The following is a 20,578-nucleotide window of genomic DNA, read 5'->3' as shown; positions in this document are numbered from 1 at the left end:
ATGTGCCAAAACAATGTCATTGTACTCTGAAGTTAATATTTTATTGCACATTGTAAGGCAATCACTGCAGTCAAGTGATTTCTGTAACTCTGAGCCGTCTGCACCTGTCCACAGGTGTTTTGGCCCACTCCTCATAAACAAACTGCTCCAGCTGTCTCAGGTTTGATGGGTTCCTTCTCCAGATGTTTCAGATCCTTCCACAGATGTTCAACAGGATTTAGATCAGGGCTCAGAAGGCCACTTCAGAATGGTCAAGTATTCTCTTCTGATCCATTCTTGGTGGGGTGACTTCTTGGTCAGTATCCTGTTGGAGGATCCATGACCTGCGACTGAGACCAAACTTTCTGACACTGAGCAACACATTTCACTCCATGCCTTGATAGTCTTGAGATTTCATTGGACCCTGAACAGATTCAAGACATTCCTTGTCAGATGCAGCAAAGCAGTCTCAGAACAGAAACTAGTCTCCTCATTTTTGGATCTGTGAACACAGAGCTGATGGGACTTGTTGGCAAAAGGCTCCAGTTTTGTCTCATTTGTCCAAAGGACATTCTCCCAGAAGCCTTATTGTTTGTTAGTATGCCTTTTGGCAAATTCCAGTCCTGCTTTTTTATAATATGGTGTCCTCCTCGGTCATCTTCCATTAAGTCCACTTAACTTAAACAGCGACCGATGGTGAGATCTGACACTGATGACCTTGACCTTGGAGTTCACCTCTGATCTCTTTGGAATCTTGTTCTGGCCTCTTTAGTTACCATTCGTGTCTCTTCAGTTTGTCATCAGTTTTCCTTCTGCAGCCACGTCCAGGGAGGTTGGCTCTGGTCCTGTGGACCTTAAACTTCTGAATAATCTGTGCAGCTGGAGTCACAGGAACATCTAGCTGCCTAGAGATGGTCTTATAGTCTTTACCTTTAACATGCTGCTCAGTAATTATCTTTCTATGCTCCCGAGACAATTCTGCCCTCAGCTTCCTGTGCTCCATGTTCAGTGTGGTACACACCATCATACCAAACAGCACAGTGACTACTTTTCACCCTTTAAATTTTCAGACTGACTGATTACAAGATTGAAGAAGCCTCTAATGGTGATTACAGGACACAACTTACTTTAAAATTTCCCTGCGAGCAAATTAGTTACAATCTTTTCTAAGAGTACCACTCTTTTATTAGGACCAGTTTCATTAGTTTATTTTTTTAAAAGAAATTCTGGTGACTCACAATTCAAAAGACTGACTTTCTTGAGTTGACTTTTGTTTTTTATTTTTTTGTTGTCGTTTTGTTTTTATTGCTTTTGTCAGCTACTAGTTATTTCAGAGATCACTGTGGGGGTTTATTCTTTTACTAAAGGATGTAAACAAATATCTTCAAGTCGTTTGTCCAATCCTTCAATTATACATAGTCTGGTTTTCCTATAGTTTTGCGTCTATACATAAGTTCATCTGTAAAGAAAAAGTTATTTTTTCTATGAAGTGTATTTTTTCTGCTACATCCTGCAAGTGATATACTTTGGAGAGTCACGTTTCAGCCAATGTCTTGTAATGGCTTTTTAATTAACAGAATTTTGAAGAGATACATATTTCTGCTTTTAAGTATAAAACTAGGTTACAATCTTAGTAGCAATATTTTGGGATCCTTTGAATCTTATATCCCAATACCTTTTCAATAATTAGAAGAGCATTTTCCCAAAATCGCTAAAGCTTTACAAATGTCCAAAAAAATGTGAGTGATTGGTATTTACATGTCTACATTTTTGCTGTGTCCAGTTGTTTTTTTCTCATGTAAGGTGGAATAAAAACAGAAACATATGAAGGTTTTATAACTGAATTTCCTCCATCTTCTACAGGTTCTAGAAGGTTGCTGTGGTCTTCATATGGAAAGCCAATCAGTCTCAGACAGTCCAATATTTACTTTTTTCCCATCTCAGTTTAACATAAAATGAATTATAATAATTGATTTTGCAAGCCCTTATACAATTTAGAGACAGTTTTTTGGGGGGTGATATTATATGCAACAACAATCAATAATTTCATCTCCTTGAGCAATTTTCTTTTTAATTTCATTATTTAAAAAGTGTCTTAAGTGAAGATATCTGAGCAAGTCCTTGCTTTCTAATTCAAAAATCTCTCTTAAATTGTTTGAAGACTCAAAGGTCCTTCCCTCTGTCATTGTACATACAGCTGTTATTCTCCTTTCTGTTCAACTTGTCAGGGGGCGAGGAGAAGGAGGAGAACCCAGAGCGCAGACTCATCTTGGTGAGAAACTGATTTATTTTCTTTAAATTAAAGATAAACAAAAAACAAAAGGCTGACGAGGCAGCAAACCTAAACATAACAAAAACCCAAACATGAAGCAACAACAGAACAGCAGGAAACCAAGAACAATGAACTACTGGAGTGTGGAGGAGTTGACCGGGTTTTTAAGCAGAGGAGGTAATTGGAAAGTGGGCACAGGTGAAATAATTAGCAAGACTTGAGGCAGGTGTAGATGGGCGTGGCAGGAAGGCAAAAGAGTGACTGGGGAGGAGTAATAGTGACAGCACCGAGTACATGAACACAACAAAACCTAAACAAAAAGGAAGACACCTGAAACACAACTAAAAACAGAAAACATGAGACAAACAAAAACAATAAACTAAAACCCAAAAACCCCAAATTCCAACACAACTTGTAAAAGTACTACCTATTTCTCCAGGTTTATGTATTATGTATACTTTCAAAGTATTTCCTACAATAAAACTTTGTTGCTTATGGTCTACCCAGTCTTACCAGCTTCATTTGGCCTATGGCTGAGAGTGACCAAGGTTAAATTCTCTGTTTCCACCTTGCATAGTAATTTGGTGGGCACCAATAAAATAGGTATCTCATTTATGGAGCAGAGTAGAAGCTCTTAAATGTGGCAGTGCAAGTCCTTGTTGCTGTTGTATTGTATTTGTTCTGTTGCACTTTAAGCCAGTATAGATAAGTTTGAGAAATTTTCTCTCAAAACAGACAGAGTCGTTGCAGGCATTGTGCACATGTGTCAGTTTTGTCATGGACATCTTTGGGGACATCTTCAATCCGTCTCTAAAGGGCTTGAGCTGTATTTTGACACCTGTACAAGACCTCTCCTCTGACAGGCTACACCCCCAAATGTGCATTTCTAAAATCCACACCGGTGATGAATGATAAACTGGTACAAAACTGCCTGTCTTCATTTCTAAAGTGTACTCCCATAGATTAAATCATAAACCTGGGGGTGGCTGCCAAGGTGGGTACAAAGTGGGCCTAGGCAGGCAATATGTGGACAGAGGTCAACAATAAAATGATGTACATGGCCTAGAATACAGTTTTACAAGCTGTGCAACTGAAAAATTATTTAAGTTTCAAAAACTCTTTGCAAAATGCAACAACACAGCTCACTGGTTGCAGACACTCTGATTTCAGGAAGACTGCAACAAAAAAAATGCATATTTTCTGTCAATTTTGCTTTGCCAATAAGGCTACAATAGTCATAGCTCAGTGAGATACTGGATTTTTACTAACACTCTTTTTAACTTGTACATGCTTCCACTTGGTGATGAGCCGAATAGATTGCTTGTTTAAAATCAACCCTCAGAATCACAAGAAGGCCTTTTTTCCGGTGATAATCATTGTGAACAAAAGTGAATTTATTCCTCAGAATAAAAGGTTTAATTGCACAAAGTGTAATTGGCCTAGATGTGACCTTCCTTTCTTTAGAAGCAATGAGGTCAACCAGAGTTCAAAGCTACTCAAAATCTACATCCAGGAACGCACTTTTGGAGAGCAGTGCAAGGACAAAAACAATGAGGCGTTCATCCCTGAGACAGCTTCAGGGAACAGCAGTGAGTGGGAGGAGAGTGAAAAGATAACATCACAAAAAAAAAAAAAAAAAAAACAGACGAGAAGAGGGAGACGAGGGAAAGAGCAAGAGGAGGAGGAGGAGGAGGAGGAGGACAGTCATCAGAGATCAGGGTGACCCTGCGCCACTCAGGAACATGTTCTGCCTATAAGCTAAAGGAGAGACCAAAAGTTTGCAACTGAGTAATCTCTCTGCTGTCAAAATCCTGCAGATTTGGCCTTGACAATGTCCTGACTGCAGTGGGTTATGCTGCACTCAGAACTCTGCGTGATATGTCTAAAACATGTTTTGGGCAAAATGTTTGGCTTATTTTTTGCAAGCTCTTGGCAGAAATAGGAAGCACATGTGGTTGAGATTCTCAGGTAGAAAGTGAAAACAGAAACTGACAGGAGAAAACAGTCTCTGGTCACAGCCAGGCTCATCAGATATTTCTCAGTACATGACTGCACTACATCCAGAGCTGCACTTCAGCACTTACATCTATCCAACTGAATTAAAGGCCTAGCATTCCTTAAAGGAATGCATATCACACACTGTCTTTCATTCCAGAGTTTTATACTAAGATCTTATGATGAAAAATGATGGCATTGTAACTGTTTTGGTGAAACCCTGCTATATTAGCAATGTCATGCAATGTTGTGAAATGTCACACTCAGAGTATGTGTTGTGAATGACTATCAGCTATTACCACATCAAATTTTAGCTCAATAAATTTGACTTTGTTATAGCCATTTATGTGTTTTAAAAATGTTAACTTCAAAACACAGCATCGTGTAAACTGGGCCTCAGCCTTGTGTCCACATTTAAATGGAGTTTTAGGAGCTCCTAAACAGTATTTTTTAAAAATGGGTTTCAGAGTAAAAAAAAATAATCTTGAAACAATAATGTTGTTATAAATAAAACAGAGCAAAAACCCCTTATTGTTATACCAAATAATCTAAGGCCAAAAAGGTTTTTAATCACTGAGGCCAAAAAGGTTTTTATCACTTTATCAATACAAATACATCACTTTATCACTGTCAACAATACAAAAAACAAACCACAAAACACAAGTATATATTTAAAAAACATGGGAAATGAGAATAGTTTTTAAAGTACCCCAATATGTTTTGAACATTGCAAAAGAAACCTTTTCCTTTAGTTGTCCCTTTCTGTATACTGGGTCTGAAATCGTCCATTATGTCCACATGTTTGGACATGACTCCAATTCAACACTGTCCTACATTTTGTGGTTTTGTTGTTTAATGTGACACAAAGTAGAAATTCTAGGATTTGATTTTTGCTCTCACATTTGTCATCCTTGTCTTTTTTTTCCTGTTGTGTCTAGAGTTCAAATCATAGACTGTACAGTACAGTAAATACAGTCTACTCAACATGAAAGCTTTATGTGAATGCTCCAGGTTTTCTTTCCTGTTTCTGGTGTATTTTTGTTTTAGCATTACAGTGCCACAAACAGGCAAGGCATAGTTACTACAGTGTATGGATTTTATGCAAAACTCTGTGTGACTGACAACATTTCTAGAAATAGTGCTGTATTTATAAGAATATCTTTAGAAACAACAAAAAAGATTATTTTAAAAGAAACCAATTGTTCCTGTCTGGACACAGCCTCAAACCATATATGTATTCTCCTCATCAAAGCAATGTTTTGGAATCTCTGATAAGTGTATTAACCGCTGACATGTTTCTAAACACAATCCCAGGCACTACAGTTGACCTCAGCAGTTTTCTCCCCTCTGCTCCTATGCAAACTAATCAAGCAACTAAACCCCAACGAGGGCGGCTTAAAATGGATGACCCCACCAGAAAAGACTGGCTCGCATTGACCCCATCCTTAAACAACATTGGTACTGAGACTTGGGCACATGGTGAAATCTGTCTAGTTAATGTTGCAGTCATCCGTCTTTTGTTCGACCCTTTAGATGCAAACTCTCCCACAGGCCCTTTGTTAGTACAGCTGCTCTTCAGCTTATACACCAATTTGCATTTTAGAAGTCTTAAACAAATAAAACAAATACCCACCCATGGCTTCCTCTCCCTGCCACCCAGTGTGACCTCCCCATCCCCACCTGCTCTCCTCTCAAGTCAGCCAAATGATACTATGCCATAAGAGGAAGAACGACTGCTCCAAATGTTAGCACCAAAAGTGGGATCAGAAGCTGAATCATTTGTATGAGTGAGAGGAAAAAAAAACTCAGCTAAAAAGATGAAAGTTTAATATAGCCTCATCAACAGGCCAGCCCTTAACTTGACAAGCTATATTTAGGGGTAAAAAAAAGCTTTTTGGTTTCATTTATGACCACATGGAGCATTGAAGCAAAGGTTTGGCTGAACTGAAGTGGGTTTCTGTGTAAAACCTATGAATAACTAGAAAAGTGCAGAGTGTCTGTAAAAATGCTGTGTGAACAGTGAGTGTTAATTGAAATGAAATTTGTTGAAGAAAATGAAACTGAGTTCAAGTTAAGACAAGCAGAACAGAAGGTAATTTTCACAAAACAATGGTCAAAAGCTAAAATAACAAAATAAGCTAATAGCTCAAATTAGCAAAACTGAAGCTAAAAGTTAAAAATTTGTTAAACCATAGCTAAAAGCTAGATGAGTGCAACAGTAGCTAAAATTAGAAAAACAGTAGTGAAAACCTAAAATTAGCAAAAACAACAACTTCAAAGTTAAATGTACTAAAATTAAAAATCCCCTTTCCCATAAACTTACAGTTAAACATTTTAAGTGTAAAAGATACACATTCTAAATGTTGTTGAACATATTTTCTGAATGAGATGAACTTGTTGATACCAGAAGGGTTTAAAAAGGTTAAACATATGTTAAGGAGCAACAAAAGGCTGTAAAAATAAGTAGTACAAAACAGAAACAGCAGGAAGAGCATTTTGTAGCTAATTAGCTTAATTTGCAACAGGTCAGTAAGAAGGCTGCGTATAAAAGCTTTTTAAAGAATCGGAATCTCACAGAAGTAAAGATGGGCAGAGGTTGACCAGTCTGTGAAAAACAGCATAAAATAAGTGGAACAATTTTAGAATAATATTCCTCAATTGAAAAAGACTTTGAATATCCCTTCATCTACAGTTCATAATATCATCAAAATATTCCAAGAATCTCATTAAATCTCTGAGCTCAAAGGACAAAGGGCTGAAAGTCAGTATTGGCTCCCGGTGGTCCTTAGGGGCCACTGCATTAAAACCAGGTCTGATTCTGTTCTGGACATCACTGCCTGGACTCAGGAACACTTCCACAGATCACTGTCTGTAAACACAGTTCACCATCTACAAATACTGGTTAAAGCTCTATCATGCAAAGAAGGAGCCATCTGAACACCATCCACAAACACTGTTGTCTTCTCTGAACCGAAGCTCATTTAAAATAGACTGAAGCAAAGTGGAAAACTGTTCTGTCGTCAGATTAATCAAAATTTTTTTTTTTTTTTTTAAACAACGGTCACCACATCCTCCATACTAAAGAGGAGAGGGCCCATTCAGCCTGTCTCTCTGATGGTATGGGGGTGCATTAGTGTCTCTGGAATGGGCAGTTACACATCTGGAAAGGCTCCATCAATGAGGAAAAGTAATACCAATACCAAGTAAATAGGGACCAGTATAGCTAATATCAATACTGAAACCAATACTTCTAATAATAAGAGGGGATACTGACAGGGCTCAGTGAAACTGGATTCAGAATCGACAGATAACGACAAAGTTTTAAGATGTTTATTTCGGCACTAGGACTAGTAGGAATGTAAAGTCTCAGGACGTGACCTTCAGGATGGCACAGAGGGAGCCTCGGAGCAGGTAAGGCTAACAAGAGACAAGTACTAGAATAGTCTGGTATTGTCAATGAGAGGCTTGGGCCAGAGAGAGAGTCCAGATGCAGACGAGAGGTCAAAACCCGGGAGTCAGAAGTCAGAAACCAAATCCAAAGAAGTACCAACCAGGAATTGGGGTCCAGAGAGGGGAAGTGTAGTCGATAACCAGTAAGCTGAGTCCGTGGTGGTTTCCGGCAGGGGGCAGGCAAAAAAGGAGGGCCGTGGTTCAGGCAAGGATTCGTTGATGAGAGAGCAGGCAAGAGCATGAGTAGATCGCTGGATATTTACTAAGTCAAGACCGTTCAATAATCTGGCAACTAGTGGCTGGGGACAGAGGACTTAAATACAGACTGTGGCAGGTGAGACTAATGGCAGTGATTGCGTAGGCATGGCAAAATGGTTGTGGTCTGAGACTGTGGAAAAGTACCGTGGCATGATGAACTGTGAACCAGAAGCAGGAGGCTAGGAAGGAACAGGTGAACTGTGACAGATACATCATCATATTGCTAAATCTGAATGAAGTTTTATGACTTCAAAGTTTTTTTTCTTAATTAGATTATTAATTATTTACAATGGAGGACAAACTCTTTGAAAGGTTTTTGGGTAAATAGAAAATACTTTAATACTTGGCATCATATTTGTTTACTGGTTGGAAACACAACAACATGGCACTCCTCTTCTTGTTTGCCATTTCTTGCTACAGCCGGCCTGACTGAGCCAGACCTTGAGTCACATGACTGTACAACATCAGTGCACCACAAGGGTTATCTCTTCAGGTTTCCAAGGAAGGAAGGATTCCAGGAGTCCAGCAGTGATGTAAGTATTGTGGTGTAGATCTGAGAGCGGACAGGCAGTCTGAATGTGCGGGTGAACGAGGCTGAGCTGACTTTTCCTTACTTTGTCTTAGAAGGAATTAGATGGAAGATCATCAGAAAGTGTAAGCAGAAGATCTTTAAGAACAGGTTTAGAGACACACAGAGGACTCTACAGGAGAAACACAGGTAAGTGTACACTAAAGGGTTCCACAAGATAAGTACCAGGTAAACACAGGAGGACTGAAACCAGAGTGCTCACCTTGTGATGGTAACAGCCCAACGAAGAACAGTGTCTCAGTTCAGCCTTTAATGCCAGGTGTCTCCATCAGGGTAAATTGGGAACACCTGTGAGGCATGCCAACAGGGCATGAAAGCACCACCTGACAGCCATAACAAAGATGCTGTCTCAGCTCTCATCCTGCAAAATGAGAGTGGGAAACAGGGAATAGGGAAGGCTGGATGACAGAATTCTTGACAACTTTAACAACTCGGTTTTAGCTTCTTCAGTAGATTTCAAGAAAGCCATTCAGTTAACTCTGCATTTTCACACAAAACACAATTTCTCTATTAACTATTTTAAAAAATAGGTAGCAGGTCAAACAGAGAAGTAGGATTTGTTAACTGGTGACCAGGACCGTAGCTACCATTGAGGACACTGAGGTCCGGACCTCAGTATTTTTCTGCTTTGTATATAATTTAAAAAATAACAAAACAACGCTTTTGAACGGCGTGGTTCTCTGCGTAGCTCCACCAGTTTACTCTAGGAGGCGCTGCAACTGTGTGCAGCTGCAGCCAAACTCAATGTCTATGAAGAAAAGTGCAGCTTTGCTACCTTACTACTAAAATAAAGATCAGAAGAAGAAGAGCGCCACTTACAGTGAAACACAACCAAGGTAACTTGCTGAAAATATTCTCCTTCAATTTCACGAAGCTGAAGTTGGTTTCCGATTTCAGCTTCCGATTCGGGAAATGGCTAAATGGCGAGTCCACCTATTTTTTCACTACCTTCAGCATCTTTAATATACTCTAGTTAAAAACTACAACACCTAGACACTTCAAACCTGGACCAGATTATTCTGTACTGATTACAGAACATTTAAAACCAAGTGCAAATGTGTAATCTGTGAAACCTTAATCTGATTTGTGAAACTTCAATAAAAGGTGACTTCAGCACTTTTTTTTGCATCTGGACCACACTGGTGCTGGTCCAGCTCCAAAACTACAACACCTAGACACTTCCAACCTGGACCAAATTATTCTACACTGATTGCAAAACATTTAAAACCAAGTATGTGATTTGTGAAACCTTAATCTAATTTGTGAAACCTCAATAAAAGGGGGATTTTAGCACTTTTTTTTTTTAACTCCAGACCACACTAAAACTGGTTCAGCTTCAAAACTACAACACCTCACTGGTATTTGATAAAAAGGTAAAATCTATGCTAAAATCTTGTGTTCTGAATGTGTTTGTGCAACGGGAACAATCAACATTCATATAAATTAATTCATGTCATTTCAGTGACTCGTCATGGTTGTGCCCTGAGTCCTCTGTTGCTTCAGATGGTGTCGATCCCCCCATAGATTTACAAACACACACACAAATACATGTCATATACACATTCAAGTCACTCGTTTTAAATAAATGCTTCTATTTTAATTAAGTTTTGGTCTTCATTGTAACTGATGTGCAGGGGGATAATGAGTGGTTTACCTCAGTATTTTTTTAAGTCTGGCCACGGCCCTGCTGGTAACTTGTGTTGTGTCATCATCTGTTCCTGAAAATTTCAGCCGTCAGAATATGTTTCTCATGTTACAACAAACAAAAAAGGGACCAAAAAAATTACTCTGGATTTGTATTTTTTTTAGCATTATATCTCAAATACTGTTGCTTAAAACAACAGAGAATAAGAGGAAAACAGAACAAAACTGGTGGGGAATCAAATCTCGTCAGGGGGAACTAAACCCAACACAACAGTGGGCGAGTGTCATGGAACATAGGCCCAGATTTTTGGTTTCAATGTGTCCTCAAACATTAACTTAATGATGTAGTAGACCGACACCCTGTCTGACTTCATAAAGTCATTTAGCAGCTTAAAAAAACTTACAGAGGTATAGCTTTTTCTGCTGGCTCCCTGTCTGTTTGTCTGTGCAGCACTCTAGTTGTGCTGCTGGAAGCCAAGGAAACCTTCCAGGGTGAACAAAACCATTCTTTTACTGTCAGCTCACTTTAAGTATTCCAGTATTTTAGACCTTGTTGACCTTTGAAAAGTTAATATAGCTTGTTGATATTTTGATAATATTTATTAAGTTAAACTGTAGCTTGGGCAGAGCCGACCGAACTGACGTATACAAGCGTTGTGAAGAAAAAACAGTTGAAACATTTATTAAGTTAAAAGATAACTTCAGAAAAATTGTGTGTTGATCAAAACTATTCATGTTGACTAATTTACATAATTGATTATGTCAACTGTTAAGACTATCTGCAGCAGCTCAGTGTCACACCTCGGCTCATTCTGTCTGAAGGACACAGGAGTGTTTTCATTAACAAAGTAAACATTTTTATGAGTCCTAGTGTGTCTTTTAACATTTAAGCTGCATCAGGAAAAACATGCTACTTCATATATTTTCCACCTCCCACCACCCATTGTTGAATTTGGGCTCAGTTTGTACATTGGCTCCCTACCTGCTCTGGGTTTTACCCCTGCAGCGCACACAACACACACTGCTTTCCCAAATGAAGAGGGTTGTACAGTAGTTTATATAGCAATTAACAAATAATAATAATGATAATTTAGTATAATAACAAACACGAGCAAGTTTCTCAGAATGAGAGAAGCGGTTGATTGGTTGTGACCAATGTGATCGCTGTCTGATCCCTGTATTTATCCAAAATGTCTGTACTGTGACGGTTTGGTACAAATACATGTACCATTACATTTCTAGGAAATCCAACCATCCATCCATTTTCTTTATCCATGTTTTCCTTTCCGGGTCGCAGGGAGCTGGTGCCTATCTCCAGCAGCCACTGTGTGAGAGGTGTGGTATACTGTGGACAGGTCTTCAGTCCATCAAAGGGCTACATAGAGACAACAGTATTATTGCCCACTGCTAAAAGGGGAAAGCAGATGATAGTATTTTTGCCTGTGTGTGAGGAGGGGAGGGGTCTGTTTGTCTGTTATTAAAATATCTCATGAACCGCTGGACAAATTTTTATGAAACTTTCACAAATTAATCCTTGCATGTACAACTAATTAACTTTTATAACCAGTCAACTGATATTAGAAAACATCAAAATAATAAAAATTCAGTTAATTTTACAAATATTGACCTCAAAATGGGTGAGGCTGCAGCTGAATCATTACCAACACATACTCAAAGTGATACTGATTGCATAAGAGCTTTGTTTTAAAGTTTAGCTTTACCTGTTGAACAGCCCTGTTTGTCTGGTAGCAAAATATCTCATGAACCACTAGACAGATTAAAAAAAAAAACTTTCAGAAAGTAATCATTGGATGTACATCTACAATCGGTTACCTTCTGGAGTTAATCCAATACAATTTGACCAAAACAGAACTCCATCATTTCAAAGGTCAGTTACACCCAGCATAAGATCATAAGATGATCTTAGTCTAAAATTTTGCTTTGAAAGGCAGTGGGAGATATGCGTTCCATCAATCAGTATGACACTGTTAGTTTCTACTTGGTATTTTGGATAAGGTGACCAGATTTCTGAGACTCAATCTGGGGACATTTGCAACTTGGGGATAAAAAAACACATACATTAATCAAAATGAAATGAAGAACAGGGGACAATTACAATTTACATAATTATTCATATTTCGACAATATAAATCAAGTGTAATTACACACTGTTGTTTCCTATGAGTAGTAAAATTAATAAAGTAGTAGTAATAGTAATTGTACCATGAGCATTAAAACTGGTGGATCATTTGACGGGGGTAGAAACCTCGTCAAAAAAAAAAAATCACCTTCTTTAAAGATGTAAGTAAAAGTGCTTTTGTTGTGCTGTGAATTAATGTGAACATATACATACATAAGTGTAAATAAGTACGTTCAGTGTGTGTAGTCATGTAGTTGATGTATAAGAATATGGTGTGTGTATGTGTAAGGTGAGTGAATTCTTTTATCTTTAGAAGAAACCTTAGAATGATGCAGCCACTATGTTTTACACAACACACACTCCATCACTCACTGCATGACTTTACCACTTTTCCCTCTCCACCTTTTAAGTTCCAACACTCTTCTGCTATTTTTTCAGTCTTTGCTGTACTCTTTTCTCTCTGTTTCTTTCCACTCTCTTCAACTCTTCTTAGTCTTGCCTTTTTCCTCTGCTCTCACTCACTCTTTGTTCTATTAGTCTCTCTCTTTCCCTTCCCTCTCTTCAGTCAGTTTTTTGCTATTCTAAAACAGACACATAAAATAATCACAATTACCTCCAAAAAATTATAATGTATAACATACTGTGAAATTAAAATTGAATGAATGTTTGTTTCCTCAGCTAATGAGCAAAAATGCAAATATAGCAAAAACCCTACTTTTATGTGTAACTATAAATTGATGCAACAGAAGAAATCTCTGCCTTCTACGGTTGGCGCCTTTCAAAATTAAAATCAAAGGATTCCAACCATAGCTTGGGGTCATGACCACTACAGCCAAGTTGTCCAACCCTTATAGGGAGGGGTGCACACAGCAGTGATATGCTTTATTTTTTGCTGGTGTATTTTGCAAAAGGCCGATCAAGAAAACAATCAGTCAAACACTCCAGTAAGAGTAGCACTATTTCAACACATTTTTATTTACGTAAAAGTAAGTGTTATCGAGCCATCAGGATGCGTTGCCCAAATTTATTACTGGGGAAATGTATGGCCATCCATCCATCTATAAACGGATGCATGCATCAGTTTTTCTGATGAGAGAACAAGTGGGTTAACTTCAATAAACTTGTCTAATAAAGGAAATGTATATACATTTAAAAATAAACATTTTGTCCTAATATTTATTTAATTACTATTAAGTTATTAGATGATTTTTTTTGTGCTAAGAAATATTACAAAGTGACCATTAAAACTCAACATCCTAAGCAATAAATCAAATCACATTATTCTACTAAAAGCACAGCAGAAAACTGAATCAATTAGAACATTCCATCATCTCAGACTCAGGAGATGAGGAGGAACTGCGTAATCCTTATGTATCTGCCGTATTACTCTCCTGTCCACCAGATATCAAAAGTATCGTGAGGACATTTAAAAGGGCCCGAATGTTAGCAGCAGTGAACCGAGTTGTTTGTCTGTCGCTAGGCAACCGTGACAGCAGAAGTTGTAGGCAGGACCGGTCCTACCACAATAATTTTGCTGGTCTTAATATTTCCTCTGTTTTTTTCATTGTCATTATATTTAGAGTTGATGTATGTGTGTGACAGATGTGTCTAACCATAGATATTTATGAAAATACAGAACAAATCACGTCCCATATCGGATCAATATTTAACTACCAAATAAATGAGATTCCGTATTTTACAGGACGGACGGCAACCCTAGCTTGTTTTTAGCATTATTTATATTTTATTTTTACTGTGACTCAAACCTTTTGGCATTTAGGATCAGCTCAGTCTAGGCAATATAGGTCGATTCATACATACGATCACAGGACCACTCCCGCGTTCGTGGTGTCTCGCGCTCTGCGCTTTGTCTTTTTTTTTTTAAGACAACGCGCTCTGCTCTCCTGCGCTGTGTGTGACGTTAACACCACCGCGATCATCAGCTAACGTAACAGCTAGGGCTGGGTATTGTTAGGAACCTCACGATTCGATTCGATTTCGATTATTGCTGTTGCGATTCGATTCGATTCGATATTGATTTAAAGTTGTGAAGACACAAATGATTTAAGATAATGTTGACATTTTTAAAATATTTATTTTCATACAAACTTCTGTAACATCACATTTCTGAGCATAGAAACAAACTTTTTTCTGCAATGTGCTTACAGTAGAAAACTGTTCTTAATAAACAATAAAAAATAAAGTGCATGTAAAATAAAATTAGGCATAACTTATCTCTTGAAGTCTAATATAAATAAAAATGCATTTCAATAACATCTGTGCATATTAGTGCAGATTTAAACACAAATCATAGGGTTGTATTCAACTGAATTGCACTGAAAACGTTTAGTGCTTGTAAACATTCTTAGCTTTTGAACATGTAGTGATTAACCTCTCATTTTTTAACATATCTTGAACTGAACTATAGTACTGTAGCCAGAAATAAAGAATTGTACTGTAACAGTACTGTTCTTCATTTCTGGTTACAGACTAAGTGGGCACGTGGAGATTCTTGTTCAGAAAAAGCAGCTGATCCACATGCTCAGGCTTCAATGCACTTCTCTGGGCTGTGACTATGTCACCTGCTGTGGAAAAGATCCTTTCAGCAGGTACACTACTGCCTGGGATGCAAAGGTACCTTTTAGCTTGGCATGACAACAAAGGGTATTCCCCCTCATGCTCTCTCCACCAGTTGAGTGGATTTGTGGAGAGTGGCAGTGGTTGCACCTCTTTGTAACGCACCACCTCATCCAATGCCTTGGTATCTGTGGTTCTGGACACTGCTACTGGAGTTGTATATGCGCTTCCAAAAAGATCAGCCAGAGCACAAGAGTCCCTTGCTTTCTTTGGTGATGGTCCAGAAGGGTCATCAACCGGCTCTCCCTGCTGTTCAATTGCCTCACGGTCTTCATCCATCAGCCCACTCTGTTGCTGCAAAAAAATAAGAAAATAATCGCATTGGAAAGAAGAGCTTTATCATTTCAAATAGCTCATTTAAAATGCATTGTAGGGCTAAATCATTAAAATAAAAAGTATATTAATTTGCCAGTGTTCAAATAATTGCAGACAAGATAGCATTCCATAAGACAACAAAACAAAACTATTCGGTGTGTATGTGACAGAATGCATTTTTTATTTATACTTTAGTACTTACTGAGCTTTTAACAGTGGCCAATTCTTTTGTGAGAGCTATAAGATGCGTGAACACTTCTTCTCGCTCATCATCATCTGACAGAAAAAGTAGGGCCTTAAACCTTGGGTCCAGGGCAGCAGCAATGGAGAGCTCATCCTTCAGACCCAGGTACCTTGAGAAAATTTTAAGTGACTTTGTGTACACCATAATCATTGTTTTTATAAATATTAATGACAAATTATTTAATTGTGTTGCAAAAAAGTTATATATATATTAATACCTTTTTTGGAGATCCCTGCACATAGCAATCTTCATTTCCTTCACCACTGCAGAGTCACTGGATGATGGTTGCATATCCTCTAGAAGTCTTTCTTTTAGAGGTGCAATGACAGACAGACTTGGGGTGCTTTCCTGAGACATCACCAAGGTGGCTTTCTTTAATGACTTCAGAGCCTGAGCAATATCCTCTGCTGCTGTAATGTCTGCCTCTGTAAGGGAGCATAGATCTTTTTCCTGCTTTCGCACTTCAGGTGCAAGTAATGCAGCAGAGACAGCTGGTTGTTGTTCCAAAAATCTCTCCAGCATATCTAAAGCGCTATTCCATCTTGTAGAGACATCAGTCAGTAACTTGTGTTGTGGGAGGTCCAACAACTTTTGATTCTTCTTGAGTGCATGACAGGCCAAAGTGCTGCGATGAAAAAAAGCAGAGATGCGCCTCACTCTGCCCAGAAGCCGTGTGACTGCAGGGGTTTTAAGAGCAGCCTGCGAAGCCAAGTTGAGCACATGGGCAAAGCAGCCAACATGCAATAGATCAGTGAGACCGACAGCAGCTAGCATGTTAGCCGCGTTGTCTGTAACAACAGCAGGCACTTTTCCGGTTATGCCCCATTCATTTATTGCCTCTGTCAACAAGTTTGCTATATTGCTACCTGTATGACTTCCATGAAGGGGCCTGGTCTGAAGCACATTTGACACCAATTCCCACTCGTCCGATATGAAATGAGAAGTGATGGTTACGTAGGGGTCGGTAGCTCTCGAGGTCCAGCCATCACACGTCAGAGCAACTCTTTCGGCCGACTTTAACGACTCCAAAACGTCTGTCTTCACCTCTGTATACAGTGACGGCACAGCGACTTCTGTCATGTATTTACGTGTTGGTATTGCGTAGCGTGGTTCGAGTATCTTTAGCATATTCTTAAAACCCTTGTTTTCAACAACACTGTACGGTCGTAGGTCCTTGCAAATAAACACGGCTACAGACTTTGTGATTTTTTGTGCGCGGGCAGAGCTTGACGGCAGTTTAGAGATGAATGATTTGTCGATTTGTGTCTGTTTGGAGTCAACAGGTTGTGCTTTTTGTAGCGCATCTGCGTGGTATCTGGTTAAGTGATTGCGCAGGTTTGTCGTGTTACTGCAGTACTTTAATTCTCTCTGGCACAGCTTACATACCACCTTGCTTTTGTCGACTTCTTGAGTTCCAGATTTAGACAGGAAAGCAAAATGAGCCCAAACATCTGACTTAAAAGTTGACGGAGTTAGCTTTCTACAGCTGCTCGCCATGACTGTTGTTATGCACTCAGGTGCTCAGCACAGTAACCAAACTCGCAGCGCCCCCAACGTGTCAGGAGGGGAATCGATTCTGAGGAGCCCCCTAATCGATTATGAATTTTGCATGAAATTATTGCGATGCATCGATTCTTCAATTATTTTACCCACCCCTAATTTTCATGTCACAAAATCAACCTACACTCCATCACAAACTGACTGAAACCCCATAAAGATTCACTAGGATTATTTTTTCTAACTGGACTAATGCCTTCCTGTGTAGGTGTAGAAAACTGAGGATTTATACAGGAAAAGGTGAGGCTGGGTCACTTTGACCCTTTGCTGACTGTCTCTCAGAGGGGGAAGTGAATTCCTTCCTTGCATCGACTTTTCGTGACCCTGCAAAGTATCATGAATTTGGAAATGGCACTAGATGAAAGCACAGAAGGAAGGAAGTCCTCCAACAACAACTGCTGCTGTGTCACAAGTAACTGGACTTGTCCCAGCTGCCAGGTTTGGACCCACAGGTTTATTGCTGTGGTTGACTCATCTGTAGTGCTCTGCCTCCCTCTGATATCAAACTTACATACATTTCATAGCAGGTGAAGACTGCAGTATGCCCTTAAAAGGAGAGATGTGTGTAATTTGACTTTAATGGCATGCTGTTCCTCAGCAGGCACTTACTGTAAGAAAACTGACTGAGGAGCAAATACTGTGGTGCACTTTCAATCGAACGCTGTCCTGAATGANGGTGGATCCGCTGACTGACCTAGTACCAAGATTCAACATTTGACAGAACATTGAGTGGCAATGTTCCCTCTAAACCTGCTAATCTATGAGACTGGGATCTTCTGGTATATTCAGAGGGCAGAGTTTTATAAATCCTTACAAAGGCCCAATCTTTCGATTTAAATACAGTGCTGTGGAAAAGCATTAACCCCTTTTTTGACCCCCTTGTTAAATCATAAATTAACTAACTTTTTTTTTTTTAAAGCTGAGTTCAGACCTGTAAAACCAATAAATGACTTAAACAGAGCCATTATCCACAAAAAGAAAAATCATGGGACAGTGGTGAACCTTCCCAGGAGTGGCTGGCTGACCAAAATTACTCCAAGAACTCTTTGCCAATTAATCCAAGAGGTCCCAAATTAGCCTAGAACATCATCTAAAGCCCTGCAAGTCTCATTGGTCTCAGTAAAGGTCAGAGTTTATGATTCAACAATAAGGAACAAAAATGGCCTTCATGGGAGAGTTCCAAGGACAAAACCACTACTGAGCAAAAAAAACAAAAACAAAAAAAAACGCAAAGACCTGTCTCACATTTACCAAAAAAACATCTTGATGATTCCAAAGACTTCTGGGAAAATATTCTGTGGACTGAAAAGACAAAAAAGGGACTTTTTGGAAGGTGTATGTCCCATTACATCTGGAGTAAAACTAACACTGCATTTCAGGAAAAGATCATACTACCCACAGTCAAACATGGTGGTGATAGTGTGATGGTCTGGGGCTGCTTTGCTGATTCAGAACCTGGGCAACTTGCTGTAGTTGATAAAACCATGAATTCTGCTCTCTACCAGATAATCCTGAAGGAGAATGTCTGACCATCAGCTCAGGACCTTGAGCTCAAGCTCACTTCTTCAGTAGAACGATGATCTGAAGCACAGCAGCATCATTCCTCCACAGCCATCTGAAGGACTCATCACCAGTTATCTCAAACACTTTATTACAGCTGTTGCTGCCAGGAGAGGCACAACCAGCTAGTAAGAAAAAAAAAACTGAGCTAGAAGCTAAAATTTGCATAAGTATAAGTACAGAGCAAGCATGCTGAAGTAGATTACAGAGAACAAAGGAATTTAAAATAACTCAGTGTATTTCTATGGGATTTAAATTGTAAATAAAATTAAATATTGAAGTTTAATGATTGCACACTATTACTAATCAAGCCAAATGTTTTGATATAGTAATGGTAAAGTATGCAGAAGTAGTTTGATTCCAAAAAGAATACCAAAGAAACTATAAACAGGAAAATTTTGAATCAATATTTACACTATTCAAACTTACTGGTTAAGTAAGGTGGGATTTTTCTTGTATTGAATAAATGCTTTGTGTGCTGTGTTAGTATACCGGCGAGAGACGTGACACTTAAATTGCAGTTTTTCTGTAACAAGGACATTCTGTCACCTTGGCTGCTCAAAGATCTCTATGGATTAGAGAATGTTTATAAAATATTAAAACCAACTGAATATGTCACAGCTTTTAGCCATTTTTGCCTCAACTTTTTTTTAAGTCAACTTTCCCGTCACACAATCACAGTGAAAAGATGGCTACCACAAATTGTTTAAAAAGTTCAATCAGAATTTATTGGTTAATAAAAATGACAGCAGGCATTTGTATAAAAAGGATAAAAAGACCTGAGAAGTAAAATCTAACATTAAAAACAGGTTACCAAAACAGCAATTAGTCCAAAGTTCCAATCCTCACAGCTCAGTTCATCATTAAAAGTCTGTCACCACGCCAGCAGGGGGAGATCATCACACCATCCTGCCAGGGAGCAGTCCCATCCGCCTGCACAGAGATCAATGGTTATAGCTCCACTCCGATGAACCCGGAAGTGAAGCCGTCCACATCCACTTATTCGATCCTTTCAAGCCTGCTTGTCCCAGCTACACATTGACGTCCTGCATTCACTCATGTGCTCTGAAAAACAACAATGGGGACTAAGAACCCACCCAAGCAACCGCAAGAAAATGGTGGGCTAACATGCCCAAGAAGATATGGTCACTTCCCTTTAGTTAAATGATTGCGAGCGTTGATTAAAAGACCAAGTCACCTCGCCGCAGGGTTGACAGATCGACCAGGTTTTGGAGCCAAGCCTTGGGATGGATCCTCAGTTTTCTTTTTTTCTTCTCTTGCCACCTGATCTTAATTGTCCAGCTTAAGTAGGCCAGAAGTACCTCCTCCCAGCCAATTGGAGTCTGACAGTTGCAGTTCAAGGAGAAGGGGCAAACAACAGCAGGTGCTAATAATAAGCCAAGTGAAAAACATGCTCAATCCAAACAACAAATGTGAAAAACACCCAAAATACAAATAAAAATATACAATCTGAACACTACACACAAAGTAAATCCAAACAAAAATCATAAAAAACCTCACTGCACTGTCTGTGACAAATACAGCACAGGATATAAAAACACCTTTGAGTTGTAGCACTGTAAAATCTTTCCCTTTGGAAGGGAACAACTCGTTGTCTGCCCAGCCCAGCCACAGGTCAAAAACTGAAACGTTACTGGAGCATCGTCAGGTAAAGATTCATTTAAAGGCCACCGTTGTAATTAAGACCTGGGATCTGTGTTTAACTCTGGCACACTCTGTGTCTGGAGAGTGATAAGTGCACGATCATGATCAATAAGATGCACATCCACGTTGCCACTGCAAAATCAATATTGTTTCATTTGCTGTTACAATAGGCTTGTCTGGTTGCAAATGAGGTCTGAACCTCAGAGTTACTTTGGGAGTGAAGGCCTTACCCCAAAAAATCCCTACCCAAGACTTCTGCCCCAGTACTTCTTA

The 20,578-nt window shown here is 39.1% G+C and overlaps 1 protein-coding gene across 1 annotated transcript; it reads right to left on the bottom strand.

Annotated features, from left to right (window-relative positions):
- Nucleotides 1–14,402: 14,402 nt before the first annotated feature.
- On the bottom strand, nucleotides 14,403–17,176 carry LOC108250229 (E3 SUMO-protein ligase ZBED1-like). Its single transcript, XM_017440008.3, has 3 exons — nucleotides 15,741–17,176; nucleotides 15,482–15,632; nucleotides 14,403–15,258 (listed from the first exon to the last, which is right to left on the bottom strand). Exons 1-3 carry the CDS (start codon nucleotides 17,018–17,020, stop codon nucleotides 14,818–14,820), a joined length of 1,872 nt encoding a protein of 623 aa, XP_017295497.1. The 5' UTR covers nucleotides 17,021–17,176; the 3' UTR covers nucleotides 14,403–14,817.
- Between the last annotated feature and the right edge of the window lie 3,402 nt (nucleotides 17,177–20,578).

The sequence above is a fragment of the Kryptolebias marmoratus genome, linkage group LG13 (genome assembly GCF_001649575.2).
Source record: "Kryptolebias marmoratus isolate JLee-2015 linkage group LG13, ASM164957v2, whole genome shotgun sequence".
Taxonomy (NCBI): Eukaryota; Metazoa; Chordata; class Actinopteri; order Cyprinodontiformes; family Rivulidae; genus Kryptolebias; species Kryptolebias marmoratus.
This window is presented reverse-complemented; position numbering and strand designations above follow the sequence as displayed.